Source organism: Capsicum annuum, chromosome 4 (genome assembly GCF_002878395.1).
Source record: "Capsicum annuum cultivar UCD-10X-F1 chromosome 4, UCD10Xv1.1, whole genome shotgun sequence".
Classification (NCBI taxonomy): Eukaryota; Viridiplantae; Streptophyta; class Magnoliopsida; order Solanales; family Solanaceae; genus Capsicum; species Capsicum annuum.
Window position 1 is genome coordinate 25,283,743 of NC_061114.1, and position 18,677 is coordinate 25,302,419.

Genomic DNA, 18,677 nt, shown 5'->3' on the forward strand with positions numbered 1-18,677 from the left:
ACTGGATAAAAGTCGAGGTCTATTTGAATTCTATTTACAATATCTTCTATCCCTTACTAATACCGTAATTTAAAATATAATAAGTACTCGTTCGCTTTTACTTGTCACATTTTTACTTGACACATCTATTTAGGAAGAAGAATTAATAAAATAATTATTTTACTATAGTATCCCTATTCAATGATGTTTATATTGTGTTTTGAAAATATACAGAAGCTAGAGTAATATTCCCTCAAGACCAATCATATATGCTTTATTTTATTTGAAATGCCCCACATGTTGAAGATAGTAGAAAGAATATATATTAAATGTCTGCTCATTTTCATTTATATTTGTAAGACTAGATATCGGATCACCCGCGCTAATATGGGCCCAATATATATTTATAGTAATATATGTTAGGGGAAAGGACACAAATGTCACCTTGTCCAAAATATTTCCATTGATATACCATTGATTTGACAATTCAATAGATAGCCATTTAGGCTTTTCTGTTGCTACTACCCCTTTTTGTTTGGTCTTTCCTTTATTTATTGTTTAACTTTTAATGTCAATTATTTTACATGTTATGTTCTCTTTTTTCCTATTTTTTTTGTTTGATTTTCACTTTTTTTTTTCTTTTAATGTTTTTTTTTTTTGAATAATGGGGAAATCAAGGTTAGGTGCACGACAGAAACTAGAAAGGTCACGGCCCCTCATGACACCTTCCATTCCTGCCACACTGTTTATTAATGCATCCAAGTCATTGCTTGAACGTACCAAGCAAGCACAAATTATCAGTTTTTACATGTATCCTTCGTATAAGCTAGGAAATATATTGCGATTTAATGTTCAAAAACTTTAAGATAGTAAAATATGTTGATGACTCAAGATGGAAATGATCACGGATTGGTTAACCTAGTGTACTAATCTTTTTTCAATACCAATAGGAAAATGAGGACAATAGCTTAGACTCAAAACATAGAACGTACTTATTTATACATGAGTCATAAATAATGTCATCTTAAATAAATATAGGAGTATGTTCTCTGTAAAAGGTGCATTTATATGGTATATATACTATATCAACGTGATATTCTAGTGTATCAATTTAGTATAAAAGTGTATCAATGCGGTATCAAACTATATTAATGTAGTATAAAAGTGTATCAATATAGAATAAAAGTGTATTAATGTGGTATAAAAGAGTACCAATTGGGTGTCCATAACCAAAGTTTAAATCTTGTATACTGATGAACACACTTAATCAAGAATGCATAAATTTAACACATTAGTATATACTTGATAATTAATTATTTACTATAGAGAAAATACATCATTTTCCCCCTGAACTTGTCAGCTTAACTTACTGTAGACCCTAAACTACACGGGCAATTATATACCCTCTTAATAACTTTGAACTGAATTAAATTCAACCTCGCAAAGCTTATCCAAAGTCAAGCTTGGGTAGTGTTGGACAGGCGCATTTTGATTAATCCACGTCTATTAATGTTATTATATATTTAAACGAGAACCAAAACTTATTAAAACCCGACCCAACCCTTACCCGACTCAACCCTTAAAACCCGACCCAACCCTAACAAATACCTCTAATTCCCTTAGTAAACGTCATTTCTCTTACTTTAGCAGCCAAAATCACAAATTTAGGTTCCCTCCCAACTCCATTTCATCCAAAATTAGAGATATACAACTCTATTAGGGGTCAAACAAGTTAGTTTTAGGGTTTTTTTTCGCGTATAAATTTTTTGAGTTGTTGTATTTGGATTTTAGAGTTTTTTATCCTGCAAAAATTGATTTTGTTCTAAAGATCGTATTTTTTTTTAGATTAACTATGGATTTTTTTACATTACATTGAGGTTTCATCATGAGGAAAGTTGCAGCAAAAGCCTCATATAATGTACCATTGAGGTATTTTTACAAACTATTTTGATGACGATATTGACAAATTTTCCTACTTTGAGTTTGTTGGGTATGTTAAAGAAATTGGTTATAATATTTCCTCGGGAATTGTATATGTCATACCTCCTTAATGTAATTATCTAGTAAAAGTGACTTGTGATAGTGTAAGAGCCTGTAAAATCCTAAGCTTGATTCAGTCCTGTAAAAGCTAGTAAGGGGTCTCAGATTTAGAAAAATTCAGCTAAGTGTTCATACTTAGAGTTATTTTAGCCTTCATAAGTTAGCGATCCTTTTTCACGACCCTTATGACCTTAAAGTAATGATTTTTAGGTTGAATCATGATCAGGAATGTCATTAGGTGTTCTCGGAAAAGTTTTGGATTTTTTGGACTTCATTTGAAATATATTTGAAAGCTTAAACCAGTGGATCAATGCGATCTCGACGCGCTGCATCGCCCATCGCGTCAATGAGTATTTTTCCCTAGCTCCCAGCACAAATTCTAATGAACCGATAGGGACTCAATGCGGATCATTGGCTATCGCATTGATCCCAATGATGCAGTGCATCGGTCTGTGCATCGCTAGTTTAGTTTTTAGTAATCAAAAACCCACATCTAGAGAGGTAAATGGGTCATTTCCCATCTTATATCATCCCCTAAAACATGTAATTAAGTCATCCAAAAGGCAAAATTTACTCATTCTCTCTAGAATTTTTCAAGAACAAACCCTAGTTCATTACATTCAAGAATCTAAGTTCCAAGGAAATCCATCAATCTTTCAGAATTCAAGCTTTAAGGTATGTCAAGTGTTTATCCAAGGGTCCCTTCCTCCCTTGGAGTTCAAGAAACTACTTTTAAAACTTCAAGTGTATTGATTTCATAAATTTCATGTTGGGTTTTATTATATTCATGATTAAAATGATTAATTGGATTTCTAATCCATGTTTGTTACAAGTTTCATCTGAAGTTATTTGATATATGTATAGAATCATGTGAATCCATGCTAAACCCTTGAAATTGTAAATGAGGATTTAAATTATAATGCCTATGTGTTGTTCAGTGTCATGTGCATGGATTATGTTCTCCAAGTGTTTGATAAAATGCTCATGAGAACAAAGACAAAGACAATCATGTCATGTAAGCTTATGAGCAAGTTATAACGTGCAAGTGTTGATGGAATGCCTCTATGAATAAGTTATGATCAGGTGCATATGGTTATGCCTTTCAAGTTTATGCTATGATTTATTTCTCATGTTATCGAGTCCTAAGGGTATTCAATACCCGACGATTTAGCTGTTTACCTAGAGCTAGTGTCAGTTATAGAATAATCTCAGTCATGTCATGATCAGTAGTACTCTTAGTCAGTTACAGAACTCAGAAAAAATTCAGTAAACTCAGTATCCGTCCAGTCCAGTTCAGTATTCAGTTTTGACCTCAGTAAATTCAGTCAGTTAACAGAATTCAGTAGTATTTTGTCAGTCAACATAACTTAGTGAACTCAGTTCAGTTTAGTTAGATAGTATAATTAGTAACAGTTCAGTCAAGCTTAGTATGAACTAGGAATCAATTTAGTGTCTATTCAGTTGAGAGTATGATTCAGCATCGAGCGAAGCCAGGGATGGGGGCATTCTTGCCAGTAGAGGGTTTAACCTTTAGTAGCAATCCCTACGTTACAGAACGGACTGCATGTGCTTGCATAGAATTTCCTTTCTCTTTTTTAAAATATGTATCAATTTGGTATAAAACTGTATCAATTGAGTATAGAGACTGCATGTGCCCAATTGGGCCAAATGGCTAAAAAAGGGGATTAAATTTAGTCGACAGGTTGCATTTGTCCACCTTTTCAAATTGTGTCCATTTTTTTTAAAAATGGCCACCCCATGTCCTTTTCCCTATATGTTAATCCCTCGGCCAATCAATAGTTGTTCACTATTAACTTTGACACATATGTTTAAAAATAGTAAATGATAGGGATAATGTTACTATGTTATCTTTTGAATATAATAAATTTAATATTTTAAAAAATTTACTGGATAATGAATCGTATTTAATATCAATGGTAAAATCGCCAGAAATGAAAAATTATCCATTGATTTTTCAAATTAAACAATATTGTTGCATATCTATTTTTAATAAAATGGACAAGTAAATATGAACGGATGAAGTAATATTTAGTCCTAATTATGTGACACAAAGGTAATTTGGCATTAATCAAAATTTTTATATGCTTTATAAAAAATTTAATTATTAATTATTATAATTTATAGTATTTTTAAAATAGCTTCTGTATTATATACGTTACTTTCTCTATCCTTAATTTTTACACATATAAAATTTTATCATATTTATTGTTGAGAATATTCAGCATTAAAAAATCACCCAAATAATATTTTCAAATTAAGAGTTTTTGTTAAAAATTTATTATATTTTTGTAAAAAATTATGAGTGATAATGTCAAAAGTAAATATTTTTTTTTTGAAATTATCCAATTAATGTTATTGTTACACCAGATCAAACGCCACTTGAATAATATGTAAACATGACTAGCCAAACATTATTAATATATCATATTTTGTATAATTTTTACAAACCCCACCAAAGGACCCTTAGGGATCATTTGGTTGGGAATGTATTATGCTGAGATTAGTTATGCTGGGATTAATTATGATGTGATATGTTATATTGAGATTAGTTATGCTGAATAGTTTTTTATTATGTATTTGATTTGTTGTATTCAAAGTAATATGCATGGTATAATTTCTACGAATAAATTAATTGGTTACCAAAATACCCTCTATCTTATTTAACTTTTTTTTATATATTTCTTTTGATGCTTTAAATATTTATTCTTAAAAATAAAACATTCATCTTATTTAGCTTAATTTTTTTGTGTGTGTGCATTTTCATGATTATATCGTGTGTATTTTAAAAATAAAACTTTCATCTTATTTAACTTTAATTTTTTTGCATGTCCTTCCTATGATTATGCCGTGTGTGTTTAAGAAAATAATCTTACTACATCTTATTTAGTTTGAAACAGCAACTTCCAACTTAAGTTTGTTAAGGTACAAGAAGATTTGTTGTTTATGTCAATTCATTTAAACACGTACCACTCATATAATATAGACTATTAAAATTTATTTTAATTAATATATACATTATCAATTTTCAATTGATTAAAAAATTATTTAATTTAAAATATGTAATTGAACAATGGAATCGATTGTGAACGCGGATCACTCATATAATATAGTGATCAACATTTCAATTCAAATGCTTAATAATGACTTATAACTACGATAAGGCCTATGCTAGTTAATTAAATTTATCTTTGGCTGAAAAATTAGTTATAAGAGGCTAATATGGATTTGTGGGTTTGGGGGTAATTTAGGTTGTTGGTAAATATTACTCAATTGAAGATAGGTTAATTAAAGCTCTAATACTTTTAATATTTATAAAAATATTGAGGATTAATTCATTATAAATTTCATCTTAAAACAAACAAAATTTAATATTCATCTACATTTTATGCATTTATAAAAAGATTTTAGTTTATTATTCATCAAACGTTTAACATAAAATGTGAAAAATATTAATATGCACAAAATATTCTTATATTTATTTAACATGTCTTCTTATGTTATAAAGTTTGTTAGCCATCTAGATGGCCAAATTCTAATGTTTATCATTTGAATAAATATAAAATTACTACCTTACTATTTGATTAATGTATATGTTTATGTCAGTATAATTTATAGATCACCTAAAGTGATTCATTTAGATTGATTAATTAATTATGCACATACTAACGTACATAAAGGGGTTCGTGCATGAATATAGGTAGGGGTAATTTTGTCCTTTTATAAATTTATCCCAAGGATAAATTATGATGGGATTGTTATCCCACCAATTGTGTGGATAACTTATCCCGATACTATTTATTAGTCCCGGGATAAGTTATCCCGAATATTGCCAACCAAACATGCATTAAAAATTTTTATCCCAAAATTATTATTTTATCCTGGTATTATTTTCTTTAGCACCTCACACTAAATGACCCATTAGTTTACCCATAATTTCTCTTTTAAAAATATTTATTTATAACTAATCATATTTAATTATAATTAAGTAAAAACTTGTGTATCTTAATTAATTATAAGGCTGAATTCTAGAAAATTGTCGGTAAAACTATAGATTTAGTAACTTATAGTCAAACTGCTCACGTGTGATAGTGTAGTAAGACTGACCATCTTCCATCATATTCTCAATTGGTTAATATGGGAAAAAATAGACCAACTTTACCAAAACTCCCTATTTGTTTCAGCCTTTTGAACAAGGTCTTTGCTAAAAGCATCAAGCACTACTCAAACTTCCACATTTTGTCAGTTGATCTGAGGCACTACGAGGGAAAATAGAGAAGAAACCATTTTTGGGCAGTTATTTTTTTTTAGATTTTTGGCTCCAAAAAAAGTTTAGGAAAATGACCATATATATGAGAAAACAAAAGGAGTTTCATTGGAAAGTGAAGCAAAATTTCTGAATCTGAATGAGAAAACCAGGTATGTATTAGTCCTCATACTTTATCTTTGAATGAAATTAGATAAATAATTGCATTCAACAATCATATATCAAATGATTTGTTAATTGGTGCCTGACACTTAGTGGTGAATCCTATTTAGCAACGGATTATCAGAAAATCCTGTTAGTTACTAGTTACTTAGCAATGGATTAGCAAAAGATGTTTAGCTAATTTTTGTTAACTTGGTGAGGCTTTACGAAAAGAAGTGGTGTTTTGGTAGCTTACTGATATGTCCGATTAGATCTAACTTGTAGAGATGGTCACAACCTAACAGTTGCTTCAGAAGGTTTAGATCTTTTTCCAACTGAAAATTATAGTAAATACGGAAGGATGTTTCCCTAAGTCCCTCCATTCTTAGCATGAGGTGTCTGATTATCTCTTCCATCTCGTCAAACTCCAGTGAGAGAATGGCTCCTAGTTTATGTAGTTTTGCTAACTTGAAGAGATCTCTAAAAGGAGAAATTTGCGTATCGAAGTTCTTCATCATTTCCAAGTTGCAAAACCCTCAACATTTTGAAATTATTGCAGAGACATTGAAATATAATTTTTTTTTTCACAGTTAAATGCCCATTTTTCACGACTAAACGTACTTGAATAGAGATGGAAAGACAAAAAACTAGTAATAAAGTATCACAACTTGAAAACTAGCAAAATTACAGCCTTACAAGGCGCGAGACTTAGAAAATTCCCTGGTATGTAGACCTTCAATTTTGTTGAAGGCAACAATATCACAGCTTTGCACGTATTTGTTGATAGGCTCTAAGGTTATACGTTCCTCTATTATAGTATCCACCGAGACAAGTTCATTAATGCTGGTAAGCATGATCTGCTTTTTCTTAATTTCGTAGCCAACCGGGACCAATTTGGATTCTCCCTAGAGAAGACCTTCCACCTCAATACTGCGAACAACATCCTCAAGTTTCTTCATGTTAGTTTCGTCATCCCAAGGCTTAAAGTCCATAAGAACGGATGACTTCCCACTCACTTTCTTCTTGGTAGATGCCTTCGTAGCCTCCCTTGCTTCTGCTGCCTTCTTTTCATCCTTTGTCTCTTCTCCAAAGAGATCGATGTCATCATCAGAAGGCTTAGCTGCTTTCTTAGCTGCTGCAGCTATAGTAGGAGCAGTTTGGCTTCCAAATATCACACCAACAGCTTTCCCAGGAAAACTTGATGCAAGTTTAGCAAAAACAGCTTGGTACCATTTACTAGCATTGGGATAACTATCTGAACTAGGCTGCTCCAAGATTTCCCCATACACCTTAATATCATCCTTTTTCAATTGATCTCCAGAGATATAAGATTTTCTAGAAAGATGGTCATTAATAGACTTGAGACCAGATTCAGAGTGGAGATTTGAGAAAGCTATAACCATTGTTAGGAATTTAAGCAGTGTAAGAGAAACTTGTAAGCTTTATTGGGTTGGAAAAAGAGCATTGGATATAGCTAACTCATGCAGATAATGTTCCCCTATCTCCATCATTGCTGTCTCCTCTCCTTGGTTACCTTCCAATGATATAATACCTTCAGCAGCCCATAGCTGATACAACCTTCACGCTGAAATCTTTTGATCTTCCAGAAAGTTGTCCAAGTATAGAAAACACGGCTTATGATGATATGGTAAATCATAATAACTTAAATCCAAGACACATAATTGAAAATATACAACAACAACAACAAAAAATCCAGTATATTCCCACCTAGTGGGGTCTGGGGAGGGTAGAAAACACAAATTGAAAAAAATAAATTCATCAATTATTGTTCCTATTCTTCTGTTTCCCAACAACAATGTAAATGGATAAGGTCAAGCACTCAAGATTAAAGAGGTTCTAGGAGTTTTCTGCTTTTATCTTGTATTTCTTTTTTTCAATTAAACTACTTATCATATTGCAGTTACTTTTTGTTTTCCTATAATAGTCTTACTTATGTTGGAACGTAGCTTCTATGTTTTTTATTGTTTAAAATCTCATTCATGCTTTGAGAAGAATTTAGCAAATCAATGGCACCGGGAGGGGGTGTCCTTAGGCAAACTACACTTACCGGGGGAACTATTCAAGCAACTCAATCACCAGATGAATCGAATTGCACTACTCCCGTTGTTAATACTGGTAATACATTCAACACAACTATATATTTTTTTTTGAAAAAGGTAACTTGTATTATACTACATAGTGATGGCCCGTGCTAGAACGGGTCCAATATTGGAACACTTTTGTTAGCTAAACGATATATAATATTTGTCTATAGTATATGATTAATGTTCACATCCATTGTTTATTATTTAGCCGATGCACTACACATGCAGTATTCATGTCTAGGCCATCACATAGGGTTGTTATTTGAATGGGAGGGAGAACACACAGCCAGATGTAGGCGGAAAAAAGACCAAAAGAGCTCAACATAGTAATAGTTATCAACGGCCCTTACAAGAAAATGATATGCGCTTAACCATAGTAATAGTTAGTTAATACCATATCACTCCCTCCGTCCATTTAGATTATATGAAAATGCGATCACCTCCCTACTCAAAATGTTTTTCATAAAAAAGATTAACAAATATTGCTCAATTATTTCCCAACACCCACCTCCAGCCATCATGGCTATCGATTGATTACATTGTTTGTGAAGAAAATCTAGCAATCTTTGGAACTCAATCACCTCCGAGTTAAGGAAATTCCTCTTGAACCCATGTCCCAGAAAACCTCTTCACCTTGTATCTTTTGAATTTGTTGGATTGACAAATCCTTCTGGGATAAGACTTTGTGCGTGTTTGGGAGATTATCTCTCAAAATGTTGTACCCACACCACTTGTAATGCTAAAATATTAACTCTCTTCCTGTCTCATACCCATGATGAAATAGCGCCATGTACATATTTATTATAGTTTCCAATGATTCAGAAAAGGAAAGAACAATTAATGGATACTTTATGTTGTTTTGAACTCCGATAATAACATAAGGGGAAGTTAATATTGTTACCAGTAAATACAATCAAGTCTGGCTTTTCAATGTCAATAATTTTCCTCAAGAACTGAGTAGTGTTGAGGTTGGTACAGTAATTGAACTTACTCTCCAACACATATCTATCCCGAGTCACCATCCCATTCCCATAGTGCATATTTGCAACCTAAAATCAACAAACTATAACAAAATTACAACAAATTGTGATAAGAAAATATATTTTTATTTTGATCATACACCAGGAAAATAAAATCATATTTTGCTTGTCAAAGTCCATCTCCAGTTCCAGGGATAAAAGATTAGCTCGAATTCTTCGGATGTCTATAGTGACAAAACCCATTCAGTAAGCAGCTACATTACACCAGAGAATGGTGAACAGTGTTACAAGCAAGAGTTGTGTGTTTGTGATTCTTCAAGCACCGTTACATCTGAAGCCTGTGGAAAAAAGTCTTTTGAAGTGCCTGGTCCAGTACTTGGTCAAATTACTAGGTTATTATCATTTTTTTGCGTAATCATGTAAGCACACTTACAATAGTCGAGCAGTAAAATTCTGCTCGTAGTGTCAGTTTGCTAAAGAAAAATAACCAAACCCTTTAGTAATCTACCCCCTATCACAAGATATCACAAATACCAGAACACTACCAAATTACTGCTGTGCACATTGGACTCTCACCTATGTTGCTCGGACTCTTAAAAAATATCAATTGGTGCATGTCGGATTCGCCGAAACTAGTGTATTTTTGAAGAATCCGACACGAGTGCGGAATCAAAAGTGAAGAGTCCGCGCAACTTAGCTGTGCACCACCACCATGAATATCATCATCTTCGTCATATGCCTTTTGGGCAGCTTGCTGCTTCCTGCGCATCTCATCCTCAATGTTCACATCATGCAAAGTAGTCTCTTCACACTCATCTAATTCTATGCCAGACACTTGCTGTTTGGGTTTTAGAGGAAGCACGGCCTCAAGGTTCTGCCTTTACTGCTTCCACCACCACCAAAGGGGCTTCCACTACCGCCAAAGAATGATTGAAATATATCAAATGGGTCATGTCCACCACCTCCACCACCTCTACCACCCATTCCTTCCTTAAGAGCATCCTCCCCATACTGATCATATATTTCACGCTTCTCAGGGTCACTCAAGACATCATAAGTTTGGGAAATCTCTTCAATACTTCGTATTATCACTCTTCTTTAGTGCTCTTCCAAACATCTTTCGATCGCTTCAATAATTGAAAGTTGTGGGGTGAGAAGAGGAGGAGATAACACTTAACTTGGAGGTGCTTACTGGGTTATTATCATCTCTAAAAGTAAGTTTGAGAAAAAGTTATGTTACTAGACGAGCATCAAGGATGGAGGTAAATGTTTGTAGGGAATCAGAAGTTTGGAAATCTTCCTCAAGTAAATTGAATGTAGGATCTTCTTCAATTCCCTATGAAGAAAGGGAAACTAAGAAAGAAAATAAAGAGAAAACCCCATATAGCAGAAATATAATTCCAAATGTAGAAGCAAAGCAAGATAATATGTCCAAGGCTCCTGTTCAAGCCCATAAGAAAACTATAATCCCTAAAATGGTTACTGGAAGATCTGTTTCTTTGTTGTCTGTTCCTGGTGAAACTAATAAAGCAAAGGTTCATCTGAATAATGTACAAAGAAAAGCTTTGGTTCCTCAAAGAACCAATGGACATGTATCCTCAACTTTGGTCTCAAAGCCTAGTGAAAGAATTGGAAATGGCCAATATAGAAGGGTTGTGAGCTGCGGTAAAGAGAATGTTATTGTGAGAATGGGTATGAGCCAGAAGTCAATTTGCAAAGATGTCTCGGGGTGTAGTGAGAATGGGTATGAGCCAGAAGTCAATTTGCAAAGATGTCTCGGGGTGTAGTACAAAATTCTCAAATTACAAAAATGAGAATAAAAGAAGCCGCCAAAGCAAAAAGTCGAGTGGTTGTATGGTGAATCCAGATAACAGAAGGGAGGTCACGAATCGTGCAAATGTAAAGAATAAGGTTTTCTATGAATAAAAGATTGAAGCTTGTATGTAAATAATACACATTCTATCTCTTCCATTCTCTATTACATGTGCAATAAAAATGTGTAGATGATATGTAGATGGTCTAGTGCTGTCAAACTAATTTTGTGGGGTTCATCTTATTGCTATGCTGTAATATTTCAAGTGCTCAGGAACATATTTTACTATCTGGTACATGGAAATATTGAAAGAGGCTTAAAATTATTGTTGCATTTTAATTATTCTTTTCAATAGTTTATCAAAAGCAGACTGGATATGCTCTTTACTTCTTTTCTAATCAATGTGGTTTGTTGTTGTTTCATAAATATATATATATATATATATACTCTGTCATTTTTAGACTTAGGTGGTATTTGAATTGATGTTTTTTTATCGTCAGATGATTTCGCTAGACTCAGAAAAGGTCGTGGAAAGACTAGAGGGAAAGGTCTTGAAAAAATGAAGAAGGCTATTGGAAGCAAGATGAAAATAGAGATCCCGATTGTTAAAGGAAGGCCAATAAAGCCAATTCAATCAGCCAAACTATCCAATGAATTAGGGATAATTGCTCATAATTTTCTTCCACTTCCAAATAAGTGGAAGGAACTTACAAGAGAGGACAAAAATGCAACACTAATTAGATGCCAAGTAAGTATTCTATACTCTTTTAAGATTTATTACATGACAAACAGTGATATCATTAAAGTAATATTCTTTTGGAGCAACTGTGATAAAGTAGTATTAAACATAAGATTAGTATGTTCAGATAGAAGATAAGGAAATGAATATAAAAGTATATGACTTTGGTTCCGCCTTTGATCATATGCATAAGGGTGTTAAAGTTCCTGGCAAGTATCACAGTGGCTCGGAAGCTCCAGAAAGTGGCACGTTGCTCATGCTTCATCATATTTGATGTTTTCATGCATGCTATAGGCTAAAGATCTTTCTTATAGTTGACTGTGTGATGTACGATATGCAATGCCTCGTCTACCATGTAGTTTGAGGTTTAGGTTTGTGTGGCTCCGAAAGTAAAGAGTCTGAACTACTTAGCTTATTATTGTGCAGGTTAGGTCTAGTTGTTAAAATCGCTATCTAAAAATATAAGCAAGAAAATATACTTCTTACTTGGAGTCATGAAGTAGCAATTGTCTAATGTCTTTAAGATCTGATTTCTTACCTCCTTGATTCCTGTTGTCATAAAATACTACTTTTTTTCTTTTATGCTGCTTGGACCCTCCAAATATTGTTGCAACCACCATGTCAGATCCTCTATTCATTACTTCTGGAGGATTAGAGATGTGGACAGTCCTATCAACATAGTTCTTCTTTTGTTATTTCTATTATAATGAAGCCTCCATCATTTCACCCCTAGCATCTCTCTTACAGGTTACCAATTGATGTTGGCTGTAGTTTGTTATATCCGAATAAGTACGAAGTTCTAAAAACATTTTCTTTCTGTATTTACTACTGAAGATATCTTGTGATTCCTTGTTCCTGTATATACTGTGCAATGTGCATTAATCCTCAGTTGACTATAACAATATCAAAAAGTTGAACACTCTTTGTCGAAAAACTATATTGTATATGTAAAAAATTATACGAAGTATATAAGTCACAAATTACTTTAAGTACGTTCATAATAATTCTTGAACCCCTTTAGCTAAATTTCTGACTTGCTCATTGCCAGAAACCCTATATTCTTATGCTTCTGGCTGAAATAGAGAAGCTTCTAATGAAAAGAAACCTCTATTAATAATTTTGACTTAAGTAAATTACATTGTATTTATTGTTAGTAATATTACTATTTTTTATAGTATGATGTTTTATTTTGAGCCGGGGGTCTATCGGAAAGCACCTCTCTATCTCACATTTGAGGTAGTGTTATGGACTGCGTACATTTACCCTCCCCAGACCCCATTGGTGTGAATATACTGGGTATGTTGTTGTTGCAGTATGCTCAGATGGCTGATGTAGCTAGACATCTGACCATCACGTCAAAGATTGAAGGCCTAACATCACGTAAGCCTCTATATCCTCTCAATACATAGTAGGCCTATCATATTTTTAAGATACAGAAGAAATAAATGCTGATAGTTTCTTGTATTGAACAAGTAACTAAGGTGCATTTCATGCAGTACTTGGATTTTAAATCAACTGTAAATCTTTCAAATGGTATTGTCTTGTCCAATTCCAAGTCCACATATTTTGAACTAAGACTTCAGATTTTCCAAAATCACAGACCACTAGGTTCATATGCATTCCGAAAACATCAAGATAAAATACCTTTTTTTGACTATCTACTATATAGGATTCCAAATGACTTCCACTATGTCTATCAATATATGTCCATCTTATGAGACACGTAACACTAGTTTGAAAATATAAAACCTGCATTCTGCATTTATGCTATTCTTAAATCAATCGATTATCACATTAGCTATTCATTTAAGTAATCCAACTTTAGTTGTCATTCATTTTTATTACAATATATCAATCAACTAAAATTTACATAGTTCTAGTATGACAACTAAATATATACCAAGATTTTTTAGATCAATGAGCAACCATAGGTGGTCGGGGTCAGAGCCAAATACAAAGGTATGAGTTCGGTCAATCCCAGAAACTTTGGTCCGAACTCTGTAAATCTATTTAATATGTATAAATTAATAATTTGGAATCCAGTAACTTAAAAAGGACTATAATTTTAACCTATAGATTTCAAATCATGGGTATAAATTTCTTGAACTGCAATGTATGTTTTTAAGGGCACTAGAGTTTTAAGGTACTAAGTATGTTAACAGATGTTATGATTATAATTTTAATCTAAAAGAGATTTTGATTGTTTCATGTGTTTCTTCAATACTTATTTGTTTTTAGGAGAGTTTTGACATTAATTTGGACGAGCATTATGTGAAAATAGTTGTGAGGATATTCTGGAAAAAAGAACCCAGCAATGGCGCTACAAGTTAAAACAAAAATTTGAAAGTGCACGATCCGTGGAAGAAGCTCATAAAATGGAAGTTGAACAATTGACCTCAAAAAATTGAAATAAGCTTTGTGACATGTGGAACGATCCAGAGCACAAAGTAATTTATATTCATGTTATTCTCGTTATTTACATTATGATGTTTTTATTTTTCTTTGTAGAAACGATGTGAAATAAACAAGGTCAATCGAACTAAGCTTAAATCTAATCATTTCATGGGATCAAAAGCATTTGTAGCAGATCGTGCAGAAATTGTAAGTTATACCATTTTAATTCTTTTTACTACTGACACTTTGATACTATTTAATATTTTATTGTTTGATAAATAAGAGACTAGGTATGTCAGTTGTATCTCATTTCAGATACCTCTAAATACTATTTCATATTATTTTCTTGTTATACAGGGTGAAAAGGAACATGAAGGTGTAGAGCCTGACAGAATTGAGTTCTACAAGCATACTCATTGCACAAGTGAAAAGGGATGGTCATTTGAAGAAGCTGAGACTAACTATGTAAGAAATTAATATTTTAGTAACATACCATTGCATTTGTATGATTAATATTCTTTATGTATTCTTTTTTTGTGTTATTATTTTATGCAGAACAACATGACAGATTTAAAAGCTCTTTATACTTCTGGAGAGTCTTCCATGACTATTGATAAAATTGTGGATGCTGTGCTTGGTATAAAATAGGGGTATATAAAAGGTCTTGGTTATGGTCCTAAACCTAATACTATAAGTGCAACACAAAGGAGAATGGCAGGGTTAGAATACTCCCTCAAAAAGGCAAAATAGGAAGCTGCTAGTGCCCAAAATGAGTCACAAAAATGATTAAATGCAGCTGAAACTGTGGTAGAAAGCCAGCAATCGCAGATACAAGACCAGCAGTTACAGATTAAAGCATTAAATTTTCAGTTGAATACTATAGCAACACGCCAAGAGGAAATGCTTAAGAAAATGCAGCTTCTTGTTAGTCCATCGCTGTCAAGGTTAGAAGTAATGCAAATTTATATGATAAGTTGTATTTAATTTTGCTTTATTAAATATATAAACTATGTAACATTTTCTATCTAACTTTGCATTTTTTTAATGATGCATCGGAGAAAGAACTCCATCAGAATGCCAACTTTAGGTATATTTCTATTTCACCTACTAAAACTTCATGTTTAACAAGATTTTATAGTTTATACCAAATATGTTATTTATATTATAATAGATAAGTAAATAATTTACATTCTTAACAAAATGATTTATCCAGTTTAACTGTCTTTTTAAGTTCTAAAGTTTTCTTCTTCTATAGTAGATTAACATGATAAGGATTACCAAAATCACCCCAACTGGCAATGAAAAACTCTAGAAAATACTTTTTACTTTCATTCCATCTCATTTTTTTCTGACTATCTGCGACTACAACTAATGTCTCCTAATATCTAAAGTCAATATAACCAACTCTCATTTTTCTTCCCTTAGCGCACTCTACACCTTTGACAATTAACATCACTCGAGAACCTGATCGTAATTCTTGCTCCATTTGTAGCTCTTTCTTGAGAACATGCAAATTGTTACTAGTTGGATGAGCACCTTCCATGTCTCCTAATAGTTGTTTGTACACCTCCCTCTTCTGTGTAGATCACTCTGAACTTCATAAGAACAATTCACTATAATTTTTTTTTTTGAGATAAAGGTAACATAGTATTCACACCAGAAGATTCATCATCTAACAAATGATGAATTCTTACATACTGTCCACCATATGCATGCTGGAATAGTTTTCCACCAGATATCCTTTCTTCCTCTGTTACCAATTCCTTTCCAACTACTAAGTAATTCAAAAGTTGTTAAGTACTATGATAACAACAAATAATGAACTAATCCGAAACAAAATTCAAAATCAAAAGCGTTTGACATAAATATGCATGTAGCTGTAATAAAACACAAATCCACCACTTAGTTTTAGTACAACATGCTAGACATGGTGTAGAGAGATTCGATGTCAAATCCCAATCCAAAGATATTGGTCCACGATTCTTTTGTTGCAGGTTGAGTCAGTCCAGCATTCACCAATATTTTGTTTAGAGTGTCGGGAGAGCATGCTTGATACTTAACTTTCCCATTAGAGAGAAATACCTCAACAAGTTCAAGTTTCTCTGAAGTGAGGCTAGTGCTGTCCATTGTCTTACTAAGTACCTTAAGAGCAAGTTGAACGACCTCTTCCCTTGTGATATCATCCTTGTAATCCTTCTTAAGAATTGATTGAGCTGCCTGGTTGTTTGCTCCAATTTCTGCGGCTTTCCAACCTCCTAATTTCCACTTGGGTCGATCATATACAGTTGGAAGCCATAATTTTTATCCCAACCTGCAAAGAGAAATGAAACACCAAAATGATGAAGTCCACCAAACTGTGTATAACCTTGCTTGGTATCACAAAGTGACTGAACAAGTTGTTCAAATGGCATGGATTCTTGATAAGCAAATGCATAGTGCTGAGCCTGGACCATGGCCGTGTTGATCAATATGTTGGCATCAGATATAATTCCAGCTACAGCGCATGCCACATGATCATCAATCTTGTACATCTTCTTACTCGATGTTGAGGTCTGAAGCAGGTTAGATGTTACTTTCTTTTCACCTACCAACACCACCCCATCCTTAGATAAGATTCCTATAGCACTATCTGCATTTCCAATAGCCTCCATTGCGTACTCAACCTGATAGAGACGGCCTTCAGGGGAGAAGATTATTGTACAACTATCATACCTTTGTGACATTTTTTCTTAACTGCAATTTACTTGAATAAAGTAAACAAGTCAAGTATTCAGCTATTTAAAATTTGAATTGTTAGTATTTCCATATGGGTGCGGGCTGATTTTAGCAATAATGTAACTTGCGCTTGCATAATTTTCTTTTTTTTTTCCACAGGTATAAAAGTAAGAGTTGGATGAAGACTAGTTGCAAGCTCAACATGTTATTGGTACTTTAGAAGAAACCTCTACATATTTGTCTTAGTTTAGGATAGTAGTAATATTTAGTACTATATTTCAGTTACATTTCCTTCGTCATTTGACTTGTTTTAGTTTTATTTGCCCTGTAAGGAGATATTACCTAGGTACAATTTTAGTTTTCTTAATTATTTGATTGTGGGTGAATTTTATCATTATCTGACATGTTTTATAATTTATTTTAAATTTATTAAATTCTAATTTAAAAGATAATATCAATATGAAATAATTAAACATTTTTTTGTAATTAGTGACAAAAGATTTTATTGTCAAAGGTAATTTTTAGCAACGATTAAATCAGAATTTCAAGATAAATATTTTCGTCACGAAATAAACTAGTTTGTCAAAATTTTGATTATATTTAGTGACAAATGCATTTGTCTCAATTTCTTCCTTTTTATCTGATACAAATTAATTTTGTATTTTATGACAATCGTAATTGTCAGTAATCATAACAATTTAATGACAAGTCTATATCGTCGATAAAAAAAATACTATTTTTAATGATAAAATGGTAGATTTAACTACGAATTATTAACATTTATTATAATAACAAATTTGCCATTAATTAATACATTAAAAACGAAAATATTTGTTGTACACAAAAAAATTATCATTAGTGACGAAAATACATTTGTTCAACGGTGAAATATATATAACTCTAGAGACAATTGGTGTTGTCCCTGATTGAACTAATTAATTAAGGACGATAAACTTTTGTCGGTATTAATAACCTTTTAGTGACAAAAGCATATCATCAACTACAAAAAAAAATTATTTTTATGACAAACAAATTCGTCATAAATGTTACACATTTTGGGACGACTTTCTTTTTGTAGCTAATTTAATTTTTTTAGCTACGAAGCACTAAATCGTCTTTGTATACATTTAGTCACCCACTTTTGGAGACGATTAATTGATGAATTTTTTTCGTCATGCTAAATCTTTTGTGACGAAATATGATGTATAAGTGAAAAAATTATTCGTCCTTGATAATCAAATTTGTTGTAGTGGGACTCGGTCACATTGTAGGGGGTGCGGATAACTTGTGTGGTAAAATAGGTCTATTATAAATACAATGGATCTATTTTTATTTGTGCGTGGATATTTCTTAACTTCTCTAAATATTTTTATTTTTATTTTGAGTTTATTTATGTTAGTGTTATCGATATTCATATTTTGGGGGGTGATTATATGGTAATTGATTAAATTCTTTACTATAGTAATCTTTATTTTTTTCTCTTAGT

The 18,677-nt window shown here is 32.5% G+C and overlaps 2 protein-coding genes, 1 long non-coding RNA gene and 1 pseudogene across 5 annotated transcripts; 2 read left to right on the forward strand and 2 right to left on the reverse strand.

The window, feature by feature from the left end:
* Positions 1-6,155: 6,155 nt before the first annotated feature.
* LOC107855927 lies at positions 6,156-15,246 on the forward strand. 3 transcript variants are annotated; one of them, XM_016700929.2, is made up of 6 exons: positions 6,156-6,456; positions 8,459-8,581; positions 11,844-12,091; positions 14,591-14,683; positions 14,834-14,941; positions 15,032-15,246. In XM_016700929.2, the coding sequence occupies exons 1-6, from the start codon at positions 6,444-6,446 to the stop codon at positions 15,122-15,124; spliced, it is 678 nt and encodes a 225-aa protein (XP_016556415.2). In that variant the 5' UTR covers positions 6,156-6,443; the 3' UTR covers positions 15,125-15,246. The 3 variants fall into 3 exon arrangements, with proteins under 3 accessions (XP_016556415.2, XP_047267723.1, XP_047267724.1); XM_047411767.1 differs by having other exon boundaries at positions 8,466-8,581; XM_047411768.1 differs by lacking the exon at positions 8,459-8,581.
* Positions 7,293-8,056, reverse strand: LOC124898125 (elongation factor 1-beta 2-like). The gene has a single exon (XM_047411769.1). It carries the CDS (start codon positions 7,846-7,848, stop codon positions 7,351-7,353), a length of 498 nt encoding a protein of 165 aa, XP_047267725.1. The 5' UTR covers positions 7,849-8,056; the 3' UTR covers positions 7,293-7,350.
* A 277-nt stretch (positions 15,247-15,523) lies between the features above and the next one.
* LOC124898126 lies at positions 15,524-17,588 on the forward strand. Its single transcript, XR_007054855.1, has 2 exons — positions 15,524-15,563; positions 17,351-17,588. It is a non-coding gene; the product is annotated as an uncharacterized LOC124898126 (long non-coding RNA).
* On the reverse strand, positions 16,378-17,199 carry LOC107855925 (annotated as a pseudogene).
* Positions 17,589-18,677: the final 1,089 nt, after the last annotated feature.

Coding starts and splice junctions, on each gene's coding strand:
- LOC107855927 (XM_016700929.2), top strand. Junction 12,092..14,590: donor CAACACTAATTAGATGCCAA/GTAAGTATTCTA, acceptor TTTTCTTTGTAG/AAACGATGTGAAATAAACAA. Junction 14,942..15,031: donor AAGAAGCTGAGACTAACTAT/GTAAGAAATTAA, acceptor TATTTTATGCAG/AACAACATGACAGATTTAAA.
- LOC124898125 (XM_047411769.1), bottom strand. CDS start 7,848: ATGGTTATAGCTTTCTCAAATCTCCACTCTGAATCTGGTCTCAAGTCT.